Source organism: Desmodus rotundus, chromosome 3, assembly GCF_022682495.2.
Source record: "Desmodus rotundus isolate HL8 chromosome 3, HLdesRot8A.1, whole genome shotgun sequence".
Taxonomy (NCBI): Eukaryota; Metazoa; Chordata; class Mammalia; order Chiroptera; family Phyllostomidae; genus Desmodus; species Desmodus rotundus.
This window is the reverse complement of record NC_071389.1, coordinates 179,385,590-179,409,029: the sequence shown is the minus strand read 5'-3', so window position 1 is coordinate 179,409,029 and position 23,440 is coordinate 179,385,590. Positions and strand designations below refer to the sequence as shown.

General features: G+C 41.4%; 1 protein-coding gene across 1 annotated transcript in view; it reads left to right on the top strand.

Annotated features, from left to right (window-relative positions):
* The first annotated feature begins 9,091 nt into the window (after positions 1–9,091).
* A2ML1 (alpha-2-macroglobulin like 1) overlaps positions 9,092–23,440 on the top strand; it is a 33,207-nt gene continuing 18,858 nt past the window's right edge. The window contains exons 1-14 of the mRNA XM_024579607.3: positions 9,092–9,223; positions 9,684–9,867; positions 10,232–10,394; positions 10,955–11,007; positions 14,972–14,992; positions 15,800–15,959; positions 16,228–16,312; positions 16,803–16,929; positions 17,380–17,494; positions 17,822–17,931; positions 18,950–19,117; positions 20,573–20,800; positions 22,238–22,298; positions 22,540–22,685. Of these exons, the coding sequence (XP_024435375.3) occupies positions 9,144–9,223; positions 9,684–9,867; positions 10,232–10,394; positions 10,955–11,007; positions 14,972–14,992; positions 15,800–15,959; positions 16,228–16,312; positions 16,803–16,929; positions 17,380–17,494; positions 17,822–17,931; positions 18,950–19,117; positions 20,573–20,800; positions 22,238–22,298; positions 22,540–22,685 (1,701 nt within the window). The 5' untranslated portion in view covers positions 9,092–9,143. The remainder of the gene's footprint in view (positions 9,224–9,683; positions 9,868–10,231; positions 10,395–10,954; positions 11,008–14,971; positions 14,993–15,799; positions 15,960–16,227; positions 16,313–16,802; positions 16,930–17,379; positions 17,495–17,821; positions 17,932–18,949; positions 19,118–20,572; positions 20,801–22,237; positions 22,299–22,539; positions 22,686–23,440) is intronic.

The following is a 23,440-nucleotide window of genomic DNA, read 5'->3' as shown; positions in this document are numbered from 1 at the left end:
ATTGGGGAGGTTTTCTTTCATCATTTGTTCAAATAAGTTTTCAATTTTTTGCTCTTCCTTTTCTCCTTCTGGTACCCCTATAATTCGGATGTTGGAATGTTTCAAGATGTCCTGGAGGTTCCTAAGCCTCTCCTCATTTTTTTGAATTCTTGTTTCTTCATTCTTTTCTGGTTGGATGTTTCTTTTTTCCTTCTGGCCCACACCGTTGATTTGAGCTCCGGTTTCCTTCCCATCACTATTGGTGCCCTGTACATTTTCCTTTGTTTCTCTTAGCATAGCCTTCATTTTTTCATCTAATTTGTGACCAAATTCAACCAATTATGTGAGCATCCTGATTACCAGTGTTTGAACTTTGCATCTGATAGGTTGGCTATCTCCTTGCCACTTAGTTCTCTTTCTGGAATTTTGATTTGTTCTTTCATTTAGGCCATATTTCTTTTGTCAAATTTTTTTCTTTATTTTTAGTGATGAGTGCTTATCATCACTAACTTTTTGGTGTGGATAAATGGGAAATTTATATGAGGACTTCTGAATAACTATTATACATTACATACATACATACTTATGCCTAAGATTATATGTGGCATAAGATAATAAGCTATTATAATATAATAAGATATAAATAATATATAATTGATATAATTCTTCCTCCAGCTATACTTTTATGGTTTACAGTTAAGGTCCACATACAAGAGCCCTTCCACGTTAGAAATTATGATGCCTATTTAGGGTAAAGCCCTCAAACAATGATCTGATACCCAGAACAAAACTAAGTGAGCTAACTCTTTACAGAATCACCATTAACATGGCTATTTTATCTGTATGTGCCACATGATATTCCAGGAATAGTTTTTATGCAGCCTAAATTTTGGAGGTTATTAAATCCCGGACATTTCTCCCCACCAAATTCCAGGCAGATTACTAGGCTGGTAACTACATTAAATAGGTTTTAAATGGATCAGAAGAGATAAAAATCATTGGTGGGCCAATTTGACTGACAAAACAACTTCCTGTGAGTCAGCAGTTAGCCTCCTACAGAGGAGTTGGTATCATTGGAGCTGAGTGATTCCGCTTATCAGAAAGCAGAAACAGACTGATGGGACAAGGTAGAGACAAAACTTGCCAAATCAAGCTTCCATCCTGTTTCTATTGTACGGCAGCATTATGGGGAAACCACACTCATGGGGAGCTCAGGGAGTATTCATATTTATTTTCAAAAGCAGTTTGAGCCATATTGAGAGTAAACAGAGAGAGATTTCCTGATTCTAACTCAAAACAGCTATTAGATCAGGAAATGTAACTGATGGGAAAGTTTTGGACTAAATGTAAATATTAACTAATGAAGCATATTTGAAGTTTCCCCTCCCCCAGCTTTATTGAGTATAATGAATTGAAATATGTATATCTTATAAAGATGATTACTACAGCAACGTGAAGAAACACATCCATCACCTCACATAGTTATCATTTTGTGTGGGTGGTAAGACCATTGCTTTCGCTGCTTGTGCGTTGGGCGTCCCACGGCCTGTGTTTTTATGCCAGCACCATACTGTTTTGATTACTATAGCTTTGTAGCTTGAAATCATGAGGTGTTATGACCCCAACTTTGTTATTCTATCTCCAGATTACTTTGGCTATTCGGGGTCTTTTGTAGTTCCACGTGAATTTTAGGATTTTTTTTTTCTATTTCTGTGAAAAATGCCATTGGATTTTCGATAAGGATTGCATTGAGTCTATATATCACTTTGGATAGTATGGGCATTTTGACAATATTAATTCTTCTGATCCATGAACATGAGATAGCTTTCCATTCATTTATGCCTTTGCAATTTTTTTCATTAATGTCTTATAGTTTTCAGTGTACAGATCTTTCACCTTCTTAGTTAAATTAATTCTTAAGTATTTTATTAGTTTTGATGTTATTATAAATAGGTTTATTTCTTTTTTAGATAGTTTGTCGTTTGAACTTTCTAGGCATGTGAGCCCCTTCAGCAGTTAAATGCTACCTGACACCTATGCCACATGGACCCCTCAGGGAAGGGTGGACAGAAGAGGAAGGAGTGAGGATAGGATAGAAGCAGGGATGTAAAGATAAGTAGTTATAAATAATGAAGAAAATGGAATACAGTTCAGGACATCTCAGCATTCTGGGTTTTAGGTTTCTCTAGATTGGTATTCGTTTTCGCATATACTTTCGGTAGACTATGAATGTGTTTGTAATAAAGTGACTTACTGGAGAATCTGATGCAGACTAAAATCTCAGTCAGATGTACTGGTTTTCCCTGTGTCTCCATCCGCCTGAGCCTCCAGAGGCAACCTCGAAGTGTTCCACGCCTAACCAGGACTTCGGATCGTGCGCGCCTGTGTTTGTTGCGGGAATGAGGGAGGCGTGGAGGGATAATTTTAAACTGTAAAAATGAGTTTTCTAGGGTATTCCAACCAAGGCTCTGAGGTGATATTTATGGAAGAGATCATGATCTCACCAGTACTGACTGATTGACTGAAAGTTTTCTAAGCGTTGGTTATTAAATGTGGAGATAAAATAATTAGCAAAAGAGTCCCTGCCCTCAGAACTTACATAGTCTATGCACACTGGAGAGGTTTCCAAATGAATGTAGATGTGCATCTTATATTCCGGGCCTTTGCTAACTAACTACTTCAGGCTGGAGATTAAATTTAACATTCGCTCTTTTACTTATGCATAACTGCTTCTATGGATATATTTTAAAGAAAATTATGGATGATAAAACACAGAGGCAGCCTCTCATATTTTCTGAGCAACTCTCCTTTCCCTTCAAGGGAGAGTTCATCTGGATTCATTCCACAGAGAGCTCATTATTGTTGGCGTCTTATTTCTTCTACCCCATATGGTTAGTATTTTCATTTTACTCCTGGTAGCAGAATACCAAATTAAAATTGCTAACAATAAGCTCAAAGAAGTCCTGGGAGGAACAGATGGCAAAAGACAGAGGATGAAGAGAGTTTCATGGCCTTTTTCTGTTGGACACTGGAAAGGGAAATGTAGAAGAGAGGTTGACATTCCGCAGCTTTCTCATCAGAGCCTTGCTCTAACCTCCAGGAAGGCTTCCTCATTCAGTGCTCTCAGCTCCAGCCTTACAGCAGCAGTTCTCTAAGTGTGGTCCCTGGACCAGCAGCGTCAACATCACCAGAGAACTCGTTCCAAATGCACTCGCAGGCTGCACCACAGACCAAGGCATCAGAAACTCTGGGACAGGGGCTCAGCAAAATGCGCTTCAACAAGCGTTTTGTCATATCTTCCTTCTTAATAAGTCAATTGAGACAAACGATGGATTTTTCTTCCCACGGTGTGAGAATTTTGCTGTAGGAAAAAATAATTAATGGTGCCACTAATTATGAAATCATACCAAACAAGAATCCCAAACAGAGAAGAAATTTGAAAGAGATTAGGAGATCAGGGCTAGAGGGAATTAATTTTTTGCAGGAATGAAGAGATGGGTGGGATGTGGGGTCATCTTTGCCCTTGGGTCCTCATCTGTGCATTCACACTGAACACGTAGGCTAGGAGAAGATGGGTGAGCTTTGTTTGTCACTCCAAAGGGTTTACAGTATAGGTGGGGAAAACAGGAATGCAAGTAAAGAGTGCAAGGCAAGAAGGCTAATGCTGGGTCACATTCATTAGGCCCCGAAGTTCAGGCACAGAAGAAAGAGGAATTAGTTTTATCTGGAGCAGTGGAGAATATGAGGTAGGGTGGAAATGCCTTCATGGAGATACTGGCTGAATCTGGAAGGACAATGAGAAATTCTCCAGGTAGAAAAGGGGAAAAGGCAACCCAGGCAAAGGGAAAGGATGGCATGGACAAAAGCACAGGCATGAGGAAGATGTCTGTCAAGGGTTTTCCTGTCTGCTTCGCTGTGCCTTTTTGTGCCTTCTGCGGTCACGTGGAGCCCTCAGTGCGCCCTAACAGAAGCAAACATCTGTCCAGAAATCTTTTTCTTTTTAATGAAATTTGCAAGCTTTTTTTAATTTAAGAGATATTAGAACTAATTTACTTTGTACTATTTTTACCACCCTCAAGATCTTTCTTTATTGTTATCATTATTTTAATTTTTAATTGTGGTAAAAAGTACATAATGTAAAATTTACTGAAGCACAGACAGGTTAGTAACTTGCCATGGGTCACACAGCAAATAAATGGCATTCACTGTACAGATTCTTTGCACCATTATCTCTCTTCTGTAAGAATGGTGTCTTCTGGTTGCCAGGGCAATAAATAGCTATTTTAAATATCCCTTAGCAGTAAAGTTGACTTCCTAGAAATCCAAGCAAAATACATTTAATGTAAATTAACACCCCTCCCTAACTCATGCATTACTATTGTTTCATTGTATGACCATATATTACTGGTTGTACAAGTAGCCTCTATAGCTGGAACCATACCTGTCTCCATTTTTAAAAAAAAATTAAAAAAAGATTTTATTTATTTAGTTTTAGAGAGAGGAGAAGGGAGAGAAGGAATTGGAGAGAAACATCAATGTATGAGAGATACATTGATCAGTTGCCTCTCACATGCCCCCAACTGGAGCCCTGACCCACAACCCAGGCATATGCCCTGACTGGGAATTGAACTGGCAACCTTCTGGTTTGCGGGCAGGCTCTCAATCCCCTGAGTCACACTAGCCAGGGCTCCATTCTGGCTTTTCTCTTTAAGCTACAAGATTGGAAAATGTTCGATAGAATCCCAAAGTTAACAAATCTTGTCTGATGGCATCAGCGGGCCAGGGTAAAAGAAGATTCATGGCTGGAGGTATCTCTACTGGGATTGTAGAAAAGCTGAGAGCAGTAGTCATGTGTAGTGGTGGGCCCTGAATAAGTAAAAAAGGGAAGAGGGGGGAAAATTCAGCGTCAGAAAATTCAAAATAAGAGAGAAGGAAAATGTGCCAAAGGAATTAGGCTAATGTTCCACAGAATTTTTTTATTTTTAATTCCCTTTGCCTTGACACGTAAAAAATGCCTCACCCCTACATTATAACTCAGAATGAACTATGTTTTGCTTTAGGCAGTCATTTATCTTTTAAAGTGATCAAAATTGATTTAAATATCTTTTATATTTATTTTATTTGATGGCATTTCCATAGATCTTCATTTATGACTCCTGAAGTCTAGCATGGTAGCACAAAAGTAAACGAGTGTTACTGTGCTCCGATAAATCTGTTCATACAAAAGCTATGGCAGGATGGCTTTGCCCTGCAGCCCGTGTTTGTGAAACCAGGTCTTATATCTTCTGCTTTAAGGACTCCCTTTAATATTGTTGGAAGCACAGATCTGCTAGTAATAAACTCTCTCAGCTTTTGTGTGGCTGAAAAAGTCTTTTCCCCCTTCATTGTTGAAAGATGTTTTCATTGGGTACAGAATGTTAGGTTTTCCTTTATTTTCTTTTACTATTTTAAAAATGGCAATCCATTGTTTTATGCCTAACATTGGAGAAGTTTGCTATAATTCTTATCTTTGTTTTTCTCTATATATCTATATAAGGTGTCTTTTTTTTTCTGGCCACCTTTAAGACTTCCTCTTCATCTCTGATTTTCAGCAGTTTGAATACGATGTGATTTTGGTGTTTATCTTGCTTGGAATTCTCTGTGATTCTTGGATCTGTTTTTGAGGTCTCTCATTGTCTTTGGAAACTTCTCATCTGCTATGTCTTCAAACACTTATTCTGTTTGCTCTCTTTTCCTTCTAGGATTCCAGTAACATACCTGTTAAACCATTTGATATTCTTCTGTAGGTCTTCAATACTCTGTTCTATTTTTTTTTTCAGTTTTATTAAGAAACAATTGACGTACATGACTGTGTAAGTATGAGGTGTCCAGCATGATGATTTGATTTACATATAATGTGAAATGATTACCAAAATAGGTTTAGCTGACATCCATCATCTCATAAAGGTACAATTAAAAGAAGAGAAAGAAGAAATTTTTTCTCCTTGTGGTGAGAACTCTTAGGATTTACTCTCTTAATAACTTTTCTACACATCATAATACATCAATATTAACTATAGTCATCATGTTATACATTATATCCCTAGTACCTATTTATTTTATAACAGCAAGTTTGTATCTGTTGACTATTTTTCTCTACTACCCGTCACCTCTGGTAATCTCAAGTCTGGTCTTTTTTTTTTTTTTTTTTTTTTGAAGATTGTATATAAGTGAGATCACGCAGTATTTGTCTTTCTCTGTCAGACTGATTTCACTCAGCATAATGCCTTCAAGTTCCATCCATGTTGTCACAAATAAGACTTCCTCATTCTTAGGGCTTTTCCTACAGTAACAGGTAATACTGCCCTCTGTGCCTGCACTACTGAGGAAGCCTGTTTTCAGACTCATCCTGCACCCAGTCTTTCTCGTGCGTATCTGGTAAAGGTCACGGAAAAGAGCTTGTCGGTAAGAACCAGCTTCTGTTGCTTTCGTGGCAAGGGAAGATTCTTTGTAGTTTCTCTGACCCACATTAGGCCTTTCGTACTTCATTGAAGTTGTAGCTGTGTTCTTACTTGCTTCTGTAAAGACCTCCCAGGCTCTGGCATAGATAAGCAGTCCACACATCCAGTCTCTGTGCTGGAGGAACTGTGCCTTCTTGGATTTCAGGCTACTTGGTTGACCTGCAATGTCAGCTGAGCTTTTAGATTCAACATTTCGGTTCAAAGTGAGTTGTGATTTTGCAGTTTGTCTGGCTTTTCCTCATTGTCGAGGGGAACAGTGCTCAAGTTTCCAACACCCTAAGTAGAAGTGGACTTCATACATATTTTGTGTCATATTTCCCCTCCCCGCCAACCAGCCACTTAGGATTGCAAACAATCTGCCTTGTCATGAAACCATTATTTTTAATAGCTACATGTTATTGCTTTATATTCATGTGGCAAATTATTCAACCAAATTCAAATTATTGGACATTGTGAGAGACTTAATGTTTCATTTTCTCATCATCTTTACGCCAACCACTTCCTGTAGTAGTGGGTTGCTTTCTCTAGAGAACCCTCCAACTTCACGTGGCTCTATGGAGTTGCCCATCAAAGTGCTCTATCACCCTGGCCTCTGATAAGGATGACCCAGGGCCTCCCTCTCATAGTGTTCTGAGTCGAATGATTGATTCAGAGGTGAGCATGTGAGAGGAGGAACAAAATCTTTCATTAGAAATGTCTGTAACATAGATACAAAAATTTTGTCTACTGGGATCATAAAGCTGGAAAAATATGGATTGAGGACTCACAGCTGCCGCCTTTCCCCCAAACTTGAAGGAACTCCTATGTACAGAAGGAAGGCAGGATAGTAAGAAGCTAGGAAACTTCATTGGCAATGGAATGGGGACACTGAGACAGATAGCTGAACAAATTATCCGAGCAATTTACAGACAGATACAGAAGGTCACCAGGGCAGGAAGCCCCGGGTGCCTAGTAAGAGGCAAAACTGGCACTGGGGCTCCCCACAGGGTGACCTTTCCTCCCCTGGCATATCACCAGGGGTCATATGATTTAGACCCCTTGACCTTTCATCCCTAGAGATAACATCTAGGCCTCAGTTGTATTTCAGCTCCAGGCCCAGAAAATCAGCAAAACCAGGTAGGTAATGAAAGACCCAGTTTGTGCCTTCCCTCTGGTGAGCACGCCCACACCCTTCCTTTCCTCTTCTTCCCCCACAGGCACAAATCTCCTCACTCCTGAGGGACCACACGACACTTGCAACCAGGGCAGCAAAGAGCAATGGCAGCTTGTCCTGGGCTGAGCCCCTGAACCTGTCCCCAAGGCCCCCTTTTCTCTAACTCTCTCATGAGCTGACATCGGCTCCACCTTGTCTCACTTCTTTCTCATAATATTTCTCGAGAGCCAAAGGAGCCCCGCCTCATCCCTCTCCTGTTGCTTGTTCTATCCTAATCTCTCCTTTGTTTCACTGTTCCCCAGCTTTAATAAATGTACGCTCAGAATTTCCTGGACTCGTATTGTGAAATCTTTCCTGCATGAAGTCAAGAACCCACACACTACAGGCTGGCCCTAGGCAGACCGACCCAGGCAAGGTGGGTCTTCCCCTGGCAAGGTCTGGAATGTGTGAACCACTTGCTCCGAAGTGTTTGTGGTTAGGGAAGATAAGATCTTGCGGTCTTATTACCTGGCTGTAAATTGCTCAGCCCTTTAACTATGTGTCTCTGTTTCCCATTCCACTTGTCAAGGAGTTTTCCTAGCTTCTTCCTGGCAGCATGAAATCTCTGATTTCAGGCCATAAAGTCTTTGGAATTTCTCAGTTTCCTTCATTTGTTTCTTCATATCTTATCCACCCCAATTACCAAAAACTCTTTTTTGCTTCTGTTGGTTTTATTTGGGTTGGTCATTGGTCAAGAAAGTATTCTCACGAATTTATATTCTAGGTGGCTTTCAAGTCTTGCCCTTATAACCAGCACTATAAAGAAACTCAGTGTGGTGGGGAGGGGTGGAGGGAAAAGGCAGAAAACTGTACTTGAACAACGATAAAAAAAAAAGTAAAAAAAAAAAAAGAAACTCAGTGTGAATATTTATTTTGCATATGTGACGCTCTTTCCCCATCAAGAAACATTTCCATAGGAGTTGCTACGTCAACAAATCGGGAAACCTGCAAAGCGTTTGATCTGCATTGTGAAATTACCTTCAGAGAGGTTGTCCATTTGGTTTCTCAAGGAGTGACATATCCCTACTTCCAGTCACAGCATGGAGTAGTGTTAATTTTAAAAAGTTCCCAATTAGATAGAAGTATTCTGTTTTTCTATTGATACTACTCCCATACTTGTGACCCCACATACGTCTTAATAGAATAATAAAAAGAGGTGAAATGATCAAATGGGTAAGAGAATTTGGAATGAAACCAGAAAAAAAGGGTGGAGTCCAAAAATTTGTTCTGTGAATGTCACCACTGAATACTCAGTCCTGGCTTTTCCCCAAAACATGGGCTAGTTGAGCCAGTATGAATGTTTCAGGGAGAAGTTAATTTAAGGAAGTGAAATGTAGCTGTACCCTTGTCCACCGCCTTAGCCTGAGGCCCCCTGTAGGTGATTGGCAGGAGCTTCGGTGGTAGCTCCACACCCTGGCTCTGGACTTAATATATATGCTCCAGCAGGGAGATCTCCTGATTCTTAGGAGTCAATGTTACCCACAAAGATGTGGGCTCAGCTCCTTCTAGGAATATTGGCTCTATCCCCAGCTATTGCAGAAAAACTCCTTCCGTAAGTGTTTGATATCTGTCTACCTTTCTCAAATACAAATCTAGGGGAGACGAGATAACCTTTGGTTTATTTTAACTTCTTTCTCATCTTTTCCCTTCTTTGGTTGCATTTCTCCTTTACCCAAGAGAGAAAAGTTGAAGCCGAAGAGGAAGCTTTTAAAAAAGATAATATTAAAATATAGCAGACTCCCTGTACTCTGTTCTCTGTAATAGGACTAATTGCCTCCGTAGTACCCTAGACACAGGTTCTCATTGATGGCTTCCCGATCGTGGGAGGTTTAAGGCTGTGCATGGAGTTGTCTGTTACGTGTCTTGTTCTTCCTCATAGAAAATAATGTTCATGCAGGCAGGGGCGCAGACTGTTCAGTTCACGCGACATGCGGAGTGTTTATGAGAGGGCTTAATTCTCCATCGAACGGATGAATCATGACTGTTCTCAAGTCCTTTTTCTCCCTCACTAGGAACTACCTGGTGACGTTACCAGCCCAGCTTAATTTCCCCTCTACTCAGAAGGTTTGTTTGGATCTGAGCCCTGGGTACTATGATGTAAAATTCACTATTACTCTGGAGACCAAGGACAAGACCCAGAAGCTGCTAGAACACCATGGGTTGAGGAAGAGGCACTTGCATTGCGTGTCTTTTCTGGTAAGCGCAGACTTAGCCTCAACTCTAATGCCTTACTTTCCTAGTCCCCTTCCTAATACTCACTATAAGCTAATTTTAATTACGCTTTCTGTCACCTTACTTTTGTCTTTTACATTTTAGTTACTTACCTAGACTTATCACCCCCAAGCCTCACTTCAATTCCTGGCCATAACTCATCCATAATTTCCCTAACTTTAAGTTTCTTCTCTTAGTTCCTGACCTTAACCTCTGAGTGTTGTTTGATATCTTCCTGGCAACTTGTATGCCTCAGTTCTTTCCTTTCACTCTCCCACTCTGGGGTTGAGACCAGTAGACTCTGTCCCCCAGTCTCCTGCTCCTCCCCAGAGTCCCCTCTCTTGGCCAGGTCCCACCTCCTGCAGGTGGCACAGAAGAAGTGGCTACAATTTGGGTGTCAGGAACCGGAAATAACATCAGCTTTGAGGAAAAAAAAGCGGTTCTCATTCAGAGGCAGAGGAATGGCATCTTTGTGCAAACTGACAAACCTATCTACAACCCAGGGCAGCGAGGTAAGAGGCACACTTACGGGGTTAGACAAAAGGCGGGGGAGAGAGAGACAGGTATTCGTAAGCAGGGGCTTTGTGATTGGTGGTCAGCCTATGGGATAATGAATGCAGAAGAGAGGAAGGGCTGGGGGGAAGACGTGCTGAGTGGATGCCGTGTTCCACAAGCCAAAGAGCAGTGGGTGGAGTCGCTACTGTGTGTGTGTTTCTAGCACAGAAGAACACGTTCCTTCTGGAATGAAGTTTGGCAAGTGTCACTGGGTTGCTGGGTCCTCCATCAAGCTGCTTGTATATGAAATATGCAAATACAGGTTTGGCTTGAGCTCCTGTAATTTGTTCCTTCTTACTTAGAGGGGCAGTTCATTCTGAGGTTTGCGAGTCAGCAGCCCTGAATAGAAATTGCTTGAGGGCTTTATCTTTCTCTGTGACTAGGTGTTATTTTTTAAGTAGAACCTGATGAGGTTTTGCTGACTCAGAAGTGTGTGTGAGGCAGTAGAAGGGTGGAAGAAAGAAAGGCTCTGGGAAGGGAAATATCCCTTTGGTTAATGAAGCCTGTTTCCTTCTAGTGCACTTCCGAATTGTCACCCTGAACAGCAACTTTGTTCCAATGAATGACAAGGTGAGAATTTAGTTGGGAAGACGGAAAGAGAAAGGAGTAGGGCAGACTCGGAGAGATTGGGGGAAAGGAGAGATTCTTTCCAAGGGTGTGAGGAGGTGAGGCCCTCTAAGATGCAGAATGCAGGTGGGAAGCTGAAATACAAGTCTAAGCCCTCGTAGCCCCCGTCTGCCTGTAAACAAGCAGATAGGGCTAGTTCTCAGGTCTGATAGCTGAGAATGACGGTGAGGTTAACGTTCTTGGGAGATGGTTACCTTCCCTGCTGTTGTAAGAGAGTTTCTGCAAACTTCGAGACTTTTCCGGGAATGACGCAGAACTTTGCAGTTCAAATATTAAGAAGCAGTTTATGAGTGAGTTTAACCAAAGGGAGAGAGAAGAATATTCACCCCCCTCATCTTCTTGTTTTTACTATGAGGCAAGGTAATTTATAAAATAGACAATTCTCTTAAGGCAACATTGAAAAACACCAATTTATAAAGTAGACAGTTTTCTTAAGACAACATTTTAAAAGTACCAGAAGTACTTTCCCCACACACAGAGGGGCTGTGGGCTTACTGATCTGTGGCCTCCCCCACCACTGCTTTCTTTCCCAATTTGGAATTCTTTTTAGTTTCTCCTTCCTATCATCTGTATCCTTTCTTTATCAAAAGTCTGGTATAATATGGAATAGTAATTGCTTAACAGACTGTTGATCCCAGAGCTAAAAAGAGGAAATGCTAAGATGAGAATGTGGCCACAGCCAAAGTCATCTCAGACTCTGCTGCGCCTTTGAGGTCGATCTCACTAACGACCCACTACCTTATCTTTCCTCTGCTCATCTGATGCTGTGTTCCTCACCTGTGTTCTGATTTCCATTGTTCTGCTGTTTCTAATGTGAAATTGCTCCTTCTTCTCCACTCCATATCCCCTGCCAGCCCTCCACCCCAAGTTCTGGTTTGAAACACTGAAAATTTGGAACACTGAAATTAACAAAAGGAATTTTACTAAGAAACTGAGAGACAGAAATTATGGGTATGCAGAGCACAGCCTTTTATCCTCGAGTAACTAAAGTATACTCTAGGTTAACTGGTCCTGTCTAGTTTGGTTGCTACACCCTTTCATTCAGAAGTTTCAGGCAGCTTCCAGTGGGAAATACTATCTTCCTAGTTGAACATTTGTTTCCTTCCAGAGCCTAGTTCTGGGTAACTGGTGTCATCCCTGCTTCTTGGCTCCCTAGGTGAGAAAAATACTTTGTCATCTGAGGAAGTGTCCTTTTTCTGGAATTTATAGGATTCCACAATAACCTCAGTGATATTTGCCTTCTTATCATCTAGATAGCCCTGGTTTGTGAAAGTCCTGTCCTTCCTTGGGGAATAGCCCACCCCAAAATGTGCTGCTTTGCATTGTGGATTATTTTGAGCTGAAGGCAGTTAAGGCTCTGCAGACTCCAGAGAAGTTTTTACGACTCCCTTACCTGGCTAAAAGAATTTAGGTAGGCGGCTTGTGTCAGAAAGAGCTATCATCAGAGATAACTTTTCTTTTCTTAATCTGAAAGATTTACTCGCATGGCAGGGCAAACATCTGCTTACCAAAGGTCTGCTCTTCTTACCTTCCTGTGAATTGCCCTCCTCGCGTTTGAAGCCCTGCATCCCTGTGCCATTCCAGATGGCATATAAGCCTCAATTGCCTCACTCCTTTGGAGTCTCATTGTTTTTGTGGTGCTCCTATGTACATAATTAATTTTTTTTCCGGTTAATCTGTCTTAGGTCAATTTACTTATTAGACTAGCCAAAGGACTTAGAGGGGAAAAACAGAACAATTTTCCATTCCTACAACCTTTATCTCTCATTTTTTGGCTTTGCTGAAGAATTGTCATTATCCTTGATATCATGGCTGATGTTTGTATTTAGCGACGCTCTCCTTCTTCACTGGTCAGCATCACATGGGATGTGGCCTAAGAATCAGAGGCAAGCACCCTCTAGATTCCATTCCACCTCCCTTCCAAGTGAGACCCAAACTTTGTGTCCTCTGTAAGACCCCATATTTAAACCCCAGCTTTCAACCTCATGTAGTTGCAAGTCCTTTTAAGAGGATGTAATACTAACTGGAAAACACTGAATCCAATAAACGTACAGTCTCTAATCAGACTTAATTATATTCACATCCAAGACATAGTAATTATCTGTTTCCATGGTCATGCTTTTGTAAAGTTTTAACAATTATAATCTAAAAAATCAAAACATCCTGCACAAACAGAAACGACACAGTAAGAAGTAATTCTCTCACAGGAAATTATCTAGAGCAGTCATTTTTGTTTTCAACTTTTAATTATTAGAAACATAACACCAAGGTTCAACATTTGTTATCATTTTGCTACATTTGTTTTAATCTCATTTTTTGCTCATTTAAAAGTAAGTTGCAGACATAACATGTTACTTCTAAATACTTTACCATATATCTTCTAAAAAGAATGTCTTAAATAATCGTAATATTATTATCACACCTAAGAAAATTAATAATAATTATTTAATATCATTTACTATGCAGTCCTAAATCAGTTTTATCCAAATTTTCAAACTAGGACACACACACACACACACAAAATCTATGCATTACAATTAATTATGTTTAAAATTGTTCTTAATGTAAAATAATCTCCTTTATATTTTTAGTATGTTGATTTTTTTTCCTGAGAGATCAGGCTAGATGGCTTTTAAAATGTCCTTATTCTGAAATATGACACTGACTTTAAGCAGGGGTCCCCAATCCATTAACGGTTTAAGGAACTGGGCTGCACAGCAAGAGGTGAGCTTGAATGTAATGTACTGGAATCATCTCCAAACCAGCCCTCCCACCCCTGTCCAAGAAAAACTGTATTCCACGAAACCAGTCCCTGGTGCCAAAAAGGATAGGGACTACTAATAAGGAAGCCTACTTGTCTTACAGACTATTTGACAGGCTCAATTAGTCTGATTATTTCCTTATTGTGTAATCCGATGTGTTCCTCTATCTTCTCGAAGTAGGTGTAAGGTCTTAACTAGTTTCAAGCTAAACATTTTTGGCAAAAATACTTAGTAGGTCATGCTGTGAACCTCAGATGTATCTCTTCAGGAAAGAAGCACAGAATGTCCGGTTTCCCGCTATTAGGGGTGATGAGTTTGATTACTGGTTAAGGTAGCTTAACTTCTCTGATGCAGTTGTGTCTTTTTTCCCCTGAAAATGGCAAGTTATTTTGGGTGATACTCACACCTTAGCACGATGACTGGTTCCCCACCAACTTTATGGTTTTAGCATCCGTTTTCTTAAGGAAACTATATGTGATCCTTTGATCTTTTATTTATTTATTTCAAAATTTTTATTTATTTATTGTTAGAGAAGGGGAAGGGAGGGAGAAAGGGAAAGAGGGAAACATTGATGTGCAAGAGATACATCAATTGGTTGCCTCTTGCATGCCCCGAACTGGGGAGCTGGCCGGTAACCCAGGCGTGTGCCCTGACTGGGAATCAAACCGGCGATCTTTTGAATTGCAGGCCAGCACTCCATCCACTGAGCCACACCAGCCAGGCTGGAACTCCTTTAAACAAAATTTTTTAGACATTGTTTTGCAGTGCTTAAAAATAAGTTTCCTGCCATGGCATTCAAATAGCAGAGGAGGGGCTGGGAAATAGTTGGCTATGAGAAGAGGTTTAAACAATGTGGACCTCCTGACGCTCACACTTTCTGGAAGAGCTGTCACAGAGCACAAGGGAGGAGGCTGAAGTGTCTGAAGCTCCATTTCTTCAATATTTTGGAGACTGGCAACCCCTCTGAGGAAAGCTCTCCTCTCCTGCCCCATTGTGACTCTTACTAGAGCATAAAAGAGCCATTTGAAGGGAAGGAGTGGGCAATGAGAAAGAAAGAGGCCTTTGTGAACTTCTTGCTTTCAACAAGCCTATATCCTTATGGCTTACCCTGCTTTAACGGTACGTTATCTGGTTTTCTTTTTCAGTACTCTATGGTGGAACTGCAGGTAAGAAGAAGTTTCTTTCTTTCTTTCTTTCTTTTTTTTTTTCTGTCAGTTGTGGAGAAAGAGAAATGAAGGTGTGGTGCTAAATTAGGAAGGCAGAAAGAACTCTGAGATCTTGGCCCAGAGCCTGAGACTCTGCCCAGCACTGAGTGCCCACAATTCCGCCTACGTTGTGCCTGTTCTCTTTCCTCTGCCTGCCCCATCCTTTCAGCCCTAAACCTCTGTAAGGAAAGTCACCGACCTCTGCTGCCACTAACCCTCCCACTCCAATTCCTGTAAATTCTCTGTGCCACGCCAGTTCACCTGGTTCTGTTCTCCTGTTAGTGTTCAGTAATAAGCTCTTGTCATGGACCCTCGACAGTTGAATATGACATGAATACCTGTGAGAGTGTTAAGAAACAAAGGGCCTGGAATTACAAATTCTCCACACCATCCCCTCCATTTTTCTGTTAATTACCCTATTTCTCAGGAATCTTACAATCAATCCCTTCAGAGTCGCTCCTTAATAAGGACCAAAAATAGAAAACATTCTTTGTAAATGACATCCTAAATACCACTTTCTGAAACTGGTCATAACACCTCCGGACTCAGTCTGATCACTTGAAACCACAAGTACCCTTTTCTTTCCAAATGGCGGCTGATCCTCTAGGTAAATTTATCTCATCAGTAATGAAGAAAAGTATAAATAACCTAGGGCACTGTTCTTCCTTGGCACAGACCGTAGGGGGAATTCTTTACGTGCTCTTTGCAGTGCAAAGTGGGGATCAGACAGGCGGGCACATCACGAGGTTTCTTTTTTAATGGATGCAGGACCCAAATAGCAACAGGATCGCACAGTGGCTGGAAGTGGTACCCAGGCAAGGCATCGTGGAGCTATCCTTCCAGCTGGCACCAGAGGCAATGCTGGGCACCTACACAGTGGCAGTGGCTGAGGGCAAGACCTTTGGCACCTTCAGTGTGGAAGAATATGGTAGGTGGGAGAATAACGAGGTCAAAGTGTTGGATACAGTCTGGTCACAAAATCAGCAAAAGTAAAGTAAAATCTATCAGGAGGAGTATTTATTCATTTTTGAATCAGTGCTAAACCAGCTGATAGCTTCAGGAGCACTTTATCTTAATAAAGCCCCATTAATTAATTGATTAATTAATTAAATGTCACCATTTTTATACCCCACTGTTCACTACTTATATGGTCAAGTTCTCCTATTCCTTTTCCGTTTCTTTTGCACTCTCTCCAGTGTTGCCTAAGTTCAAGGTGGAAGTGGTGGAGCCCAAGCGGTTATCAACAACAGAGGAATCTTTCAGAGTAAAAATTTGTTGCAGGTAAGAATAAGCTCTGGAGCTGGTGGAGATAAAAGCTATATTGAGAAGTATGTTGAGGGAGTCTTATGGAGAGATGGAGGTGGTGGTTAAACATGGCATATTTTACGTAGTCCAGAGTCATGACTTCTCCAAGAACACATTTCCTAATTGTGTTTCTGCTCTTACTTCCCACTGCTCACTCAGTCAGCATTATTGATTTCCAGTCTACTTTGTGCTGAATGACTATTGAACCTCACGGAGAAATAGGAGTAAGAAAAAAGACACTATTCCATCCTTTGGATGGTACTTATTGTGTAATGGCAATACTCTAAGGCTTTAGAGTAGCAGGGAGTTGGCAGGGAAGTGAGTGAGAGCTGGAGAAGGGTAGGATTGTCAGAGTACTTGCAGAAGGTGGAGTGGGGGAAAGAAGGAAAAGCGGTGTTTGGGGACGTAAGGGTTGGATCTCAAGTGGAATTTCCCAACTCTGACTCCTCACGATTTTCTGGGTTAGGTACACCTATGGAAAGCCCATGGTAGGGGCAGTACAGGTATCAGTGTGTCAAAAGGCACATACTTACCACTTTGGAGAAGCAGAACAAGAACAGCTACCTGACAAATGCAGGAACCTCTCTGGACAGGTGAGTAAGGAACCCACATGTCCTACAGAGTAAGTAAGCACAAACATAGAAAAGTGGTAAAAGGCCCAGAGTAGAAAACATTTTACATGATTATTATCCCAGTTCCAAAGAACAAAGCGGTCTTCTTTATCCTAAACAGACAAAGTCTTTTAGAACCTACCTTGTAATCAAGAAATGAACTTCCACCCTTGGGAGGCAGAATTCTCCTGTTCTAAATGGGTTCTTTTCCTCTTGTCCTATTTTGGAGCTTCAGGTTTGTTTCATGATTATATATGTACAGGTGTATACTCTATACGTGCAAGTGTATACTCTGTGTCATAGGAGAGTTTTTCTGTCTTAAAGATGGAGAAAATAAAGTATGAAGATGAGAAATTATTTCTTTCTGCTGCACATTATGAAAAGGAAGCGGTGATTACATTATTCACCCTCTCCCTCTCTCTGACTCACTAGACCGACAAAGCCGGATGCTTCGCAGCTTCTGTGAACATGTCCACCTTCAACCTCACTGGGTACATGTATAGCCACAGCATCAATATTGTGGCTACTGTGGTGGAGGAAGGGACCGGTAAGTGGGGTACTTCTTGGTTCATTAAGAAAAAAGAAAGGGAAGGGGCTGTTGCAGGGAAACACCTACTCAGAGGATTCCAGACCTATCTTTGTTTGCTTTTGGGAGTGACCTCCTAGTTCACAAAGGGAAATGCCAGATTCCTGTCTGCCACCCACACTTACTTCCCCCAAAGGTTTGGGGAGGAGGAGTTGGTTTGGATCTTTGGCTAGAAATATATTCAGCTTTCTACTTCCAGAGGCACCATCCTTTCAGAGATTTTAGATTAAACATAAAGATGAGGATTTCAGGCATTTAGATGAATGTACATCTGGTTTCCCTCTGCAGGCATAGAGGCCAATAGCACTCAGGATATCTACATTTCTTCACAAATAGGATCAATGACCTTTGAAGACACCAGTGATTATTATTACCCCAATTTCCCCTTCACTGGGAAGGTATGTTGAAGCCTGTCTCTGCAGAGACAAAAAAATCTTAACTGTTTCCTCCTTCCTATTGACATATAAAAATAAAACTAACAGCATTGTCCTAAGTACTCTATGGGTATTCACTTACTTAATCTTTGCAACAATCTTGTGAAGTAGACACTATTATTAGCCCCATTTTACAGAGGAGGAGACAGGCAAGAGAGGGTAGTGATTTTTCCCAAGGTTCTGTAGTTAGTAAGTGGGAACCATGATGAAAGCCAGGCAGCCTGCATCCAGAATGTACACTCTCAACTCCCTCCGTTGTGCTGCCCCTAATCCCACACGAGCTGTTCCTTGGATATTAATGTTACTTTGGTGCCCTTCCTAGTGCCAAGGGCTCACATGCTAATGTTCAGATCTTTGAACTTTAGAGCTGCAAGGTATTTGGAGAACTCATTTAGTCTGTGCTCCTGCAACTAGGCAAGGTTAACATCAAACTTTCCTGTACAGAGAGCCATTTATAGATCCTTACACATTTTTCAGAGAGTTTAAAATATCCTTTGTTAATAACTCCTTTCTAATACTTAACATCTACCCCTCTCTGCAGCTTATCTTTCTTTACTTCTCCGACATCCTGTCAACACAATAATGTACATATTTAGATCCATTTACGCCTTAGCCATCTTTTCTCTAGACCGAGAGTAGATCCAGATTTTCTTAGAGACTAATGATCACACAGTTTGGGAGTGGAAGAGGATCCCCTTTAAGAAAATGAAAGGAAAATGCTGTACGGAGCCTTAGGAAGAGCCTGTGCAAATGAAAGGCCCTAAAGCTTCATGAGCTACATGGCTACTGTACTTCTACTTCCGGCTAAGCTACTGCTGTTTGTTTTTCAGGTCCTCAGAGATCCTAGTTTCCAACCCTTGAATACATTTACCTCTTTCTGGACTCTTTCCTGCAATGTATTCTTAGAGTTTCTGTTATCACATCACTTTACCTCATACTCAAACCTACTCCAAATCTAACTGTAATGACCTTCGCCCCTCAGATAAGAGTTAGGGGCCATGACGGCTCCCTCCTCAAGAATCATAGAGTGTTTCTGATGATTTTTGGCATAAATGCGACCATCAACCATACCCTAATTACTGATGATGATGGCCTCGCTTTCTTCAAGCTGGACACTGTTCATTGGAATGGGACAGACATTTCTCTGGAGGTAAGCCCTGGGGAGCACCAGCAGAGATGGCTTTGGAGGAAAATTTCAAAATGTTTCTGTTTCTTTCCCCCCCATCCACGTCCACTTGTAATTCCATTTTCCTCATTTACCATCTGCAGCCTAGTTGGCTAAATTTTTTCTTAGATCCTTTTTACTTTTAAAATCAATCAAATAAATGACCCTCCAGATAAAAATTGCTCCTTATATTAATTCATCTTATAACTTATTCCATCTTGGTCTAGAGTTGTCTTCTTCCTGTTGTCCTCTTACCCCTCCCCCCATTATTCATAAAAATGGCAAAGAAGAAAACTCCAGACTTTGGAATACTTATAAGGAAGGCCACTTGTATCAGTTATCAACTGTCACACAAGTCTGCTTAACAAACAACTATAATGCTTTAGTATTATACAACCAAAAGCGGTATTGTTGGTGCATCCGGGGTAGTCAGACAGGCAACTCAGCTTATCTTGGTGGATTCCTTTCATGCTTGTGGGTTGGCTGGCTGTAGGCTGGCACTCCACCTGTCTCATGCTCCAGCAGGCCATTCAAGTATGTTCTCATGGCAGTGATGAGTGGCAAAGCAAAAGTGGGCATGCAAGGGCTTTTCCAAGCCTCTCCTTCTCTTGCATGTGCTAACATACTATTTCCAACAAGTTGTGTGGCATGCCCACAGTTAGACTGAAAGGGCACTAAAAGGTTACGTGGTAAAGGATGTTGATGCAAGAAGAGATGAAAAATTGAAGCCATTAATGCTATCATTCAGCTACACTACTTAAGCAAACACATGCTATTTGCCTTGTGGCTAATTAACTATTTCCTTAGGCATCACCTGATCACTCTGCTTAGAAACAATTATTTTCAATCCTCTTATCTTTTATACCTAGTTGTCTTGTCCCTGAGATATATTCTTTAATTGCTCTATAACCTCAGTCATGCTCATCTACCCCTGAGGCATCAGTCTGTAAAATATATCATCAGTGCCCTGGCTGGTGTGGCTCGGTCGGTTGGGCATTGTCCTGCAAAGTGACAGATTGCCTGCTCGATTCCTCTTCAGGGCACATGCCTGGGTTGCGGGTTCAGTCCCTGGTTGGGGTGTGTAGAAGAGGCAATCAACTGATATTTCTCTCCCTCTCTTTCTCCCTCCCTACCCTTCTCTCTAAAATAAATAAATAAATAAATAAATCTTTTTTTTTTTTTTTAAGTATATCATCCACAATTTTCTGTTACTGGACAACTGCAATTCAGCCCTTGTTTCACTCGCATACACACTAAAATGCTGCTGCATGTAACTATCATGGATTTCTCAAATATCCACGGCTGGGCTTCTAGTAAAATATCTACACGCCATCCTTCAGCAGTGAAGATTTGAGAGAAATCTATTTGAAAATCGTAAGTCCATGTGGTTAATATGGTTGGGGTACATGCTAAAAGAGCTTTTTCCCCTGTCTTTCTCAGGGAAGATTCCAAATGGAAGATTTGGTATATAATCCAGATCAGGTGCCTCAATACTACCAAAATGCCCACCTGTACCTGCAACCCTTCTACAACACAACTCGCAGCTTCCTCAGAATCCACGGGTTAAGTGGCATCTTGCAGTGTGGGCAGCCCCAGGAAGTGCTGGTGGAGTATCACATTGATCCAGCTGATGCAGACCCTGACCAAGAGATCACCTTCTCCTACTATGTGAGACTGGGGAGTGAGGGTTGGTGAAAATGTGTCGGGAGGAAAGAGAATGGGGAGAGTGAACTGGAGAGGGTGGATAGGCTGTGCAGATATAGACACTGCAGGCCACGTAGATAATTTCAAAGATTTTAGAAGTCACGTTAAAAGAAATGAAAAGAACAGGTGAAACTAATTTTTAAAATATATTTTATTTTAATTCAATTTATCCAACACGTGATCAATGTACAATAGGTGTAAAGGAATGGGGAAAATGAGGAATAAAGAGATTTGGAGCAAGACCCCAGGGAAATTGTGTGGGGAAATAAGATGAGGAATGAACAAGAAAATGCTGCTGACCAGGCCTGAAAGGGACCTGGGTGGGTGGGTTGGAGGGAAGGTGACAAGAGGATGGGACTCAAGTTTTATTCTGAGTTCTATTAGTCAGTACTTTAGAATAGATGATATAGGGTTAAAATGAACATATAGCAGCCTTGTTGGAGAAATAAAATCACAACTTGTGGCCTGAAAGGCATGTACAAAGATAAGCAGCTTTATCGGTCAATTCGGTGATAATGAGGATTAGACTTCAGTAAAGCTCAAATTTGATGGTCCAGAGTCTCCTCAGGCCCTTATCACCCTCTCAAAGTCTCTGAGAGACTTTCTCCCTGCTTAGTCATCCCCCGTGTCTTCCATCATCCCCGTGCTTTCCTCAGCTAAAACAAACAACCCGACAGAAGAAATCAAGGAGGGGCAGGTGGGAAATAGCGAGTCCGAATGCTAATGCAGGCACTGCCGTCAGGACAGAAGTGTGGGGGAACCTAGGAGAAAAGTGGACTGGGGTCGCTCAGTGTGAATGGGCTGAGTGTCAGACAATAGTCTGAGGAACCAGTCATAGAGCCCTTGACTAGCACCAGAGGTGACAGCCTTCTCAGGAACAATGTCCCTGAATTCAGTTTTAGGTGAGGGTGAACAGGGTGAGTTAGAAAAGCTTTCTCTTCCGGAGAGTCAAATGTCAGAGTTGCTCAAAGCAGTTTGTGCTGCATCCATTTCCGCAGAATTTTGAATTGAGTGATAATTCTTTTTAAAGGTTGTGAGGGTGGATTTTGGCTAAATTTATGTTACAAAGACTATAAGAAAATAAAACCTGGAGATCTTTAAGAAACTGCGGACAACTGTCTCCTGTGAAGGCTATTTGGCTTCAAGGCAATGATGATCTTTGTCTCCTTCCACCAACCCCCCTGATCCTCAGGCAGCCCTTCAGCTGGAGGAAGAGTCATCAGGACCATTGGCAGTGTCCGACACTTGACAGGCTGAAGGATGCTCTGTGAAGGATTGAGTCAGGCTGGGGAACTATGAAAGGAGACTCTCCCTATAGAGAGATTCAGGGCTACTCCAGAAGTAGGCTCAAGGTTAATCTCCGTGACCTCTATGCTGTTGATGTTTTTTTCTCTTTCCTAGTTAATAGGGAAAGGAAGTTTGGAGATGGAGGGGCAGAAACACCTGAACTCTAAAAAGAAAGGTGAGTATCTATGCTTCTCTTGGAAGAGAAAAGAGTGTTTTAATCTTCCAGGAAAGTTCTTTTACATAGAAGTAATGAGAACAGAACAGTAACTATTACCATAGAAGGTCAGGAAAACAAGGAGTTACTTGCACCGTGAGGCGTGCTGCTGGCCCAGAGAGAAGTGCAAACATATGCTGGGATGTCATGGGTATGTGAGCGCACTCTCATCCCTGTCTATCTATCCTCGCTTCTTTTTCAGGACTGAAAGGCTCCTTCTCTCTCTCGCTGACATTCAACTCCAGACTAGCCCCTGCTCCTTCCCTCGTGATCTACGCCATTTTCCCCAATGGATATGTTATAGCTGACAAAATTCAGTTCTCAGTAGAGATGTGCTTTGACAATCAGGTAAAGTGGTGGTTGAGGAGGGGGAATAAAAGGTCTGAGAGTAGAAAAAGGTCTTGTGTATGCTGGAGTTGAAGATAAAGCAGGAGCAGGGAAATAAGAAGATAACAGTGAAGTTGGGTGTGATATTGTATTTATAGTACCTCTACTATGTTTCGTTGAACTCTATCTTTCTCCTGCTTCTTTTTAAAAAATCATGCTGGAGCCCTGACCAGTGTGACTCGGTTGGGTGTCATCCCGCAAAGGGGAGGGTCACTGGTTTGATTTCCAGTCAGGGCACATGCCTGGGTTGCAGGTTTAGTCCCTGATCAGGGTGCTTACAAGAGGCAACCAAATGATTTTTCCTCCCTCTCTTTCTCTCTCCCTTCTCCTCTCTCAAAATAAATAAATAAATAAAATCTTTTAAAATATATATTTTATTTATTTATTTTTAGAACAAAAGGAAGAGAGGGAGAAAGAGAAGGAGAGAAACATCAATGTGTGGTTGTCTCTTTCATGCCCCCTACTGGGAACCTAGCCTGCAACCCAGGCATGTTCCCTGACTGGGAATCAAACTGGCGACCCCTTTGGTTTGCAGGCCAGTGCTCAATCCACCAGGGCCACACCAGCCACGGCTAAATAAAATCTTTAAAACATAATTAAAAAATAAAAACTTGGGGGAGGGAGGTGGGTTTGGCTGGAGTGGGGTGGAGGGGTGGGGAGAAAATGCAGACAACTGTAATTGAACAATAAAAAAATGTTTAATTAAAATAAATAAA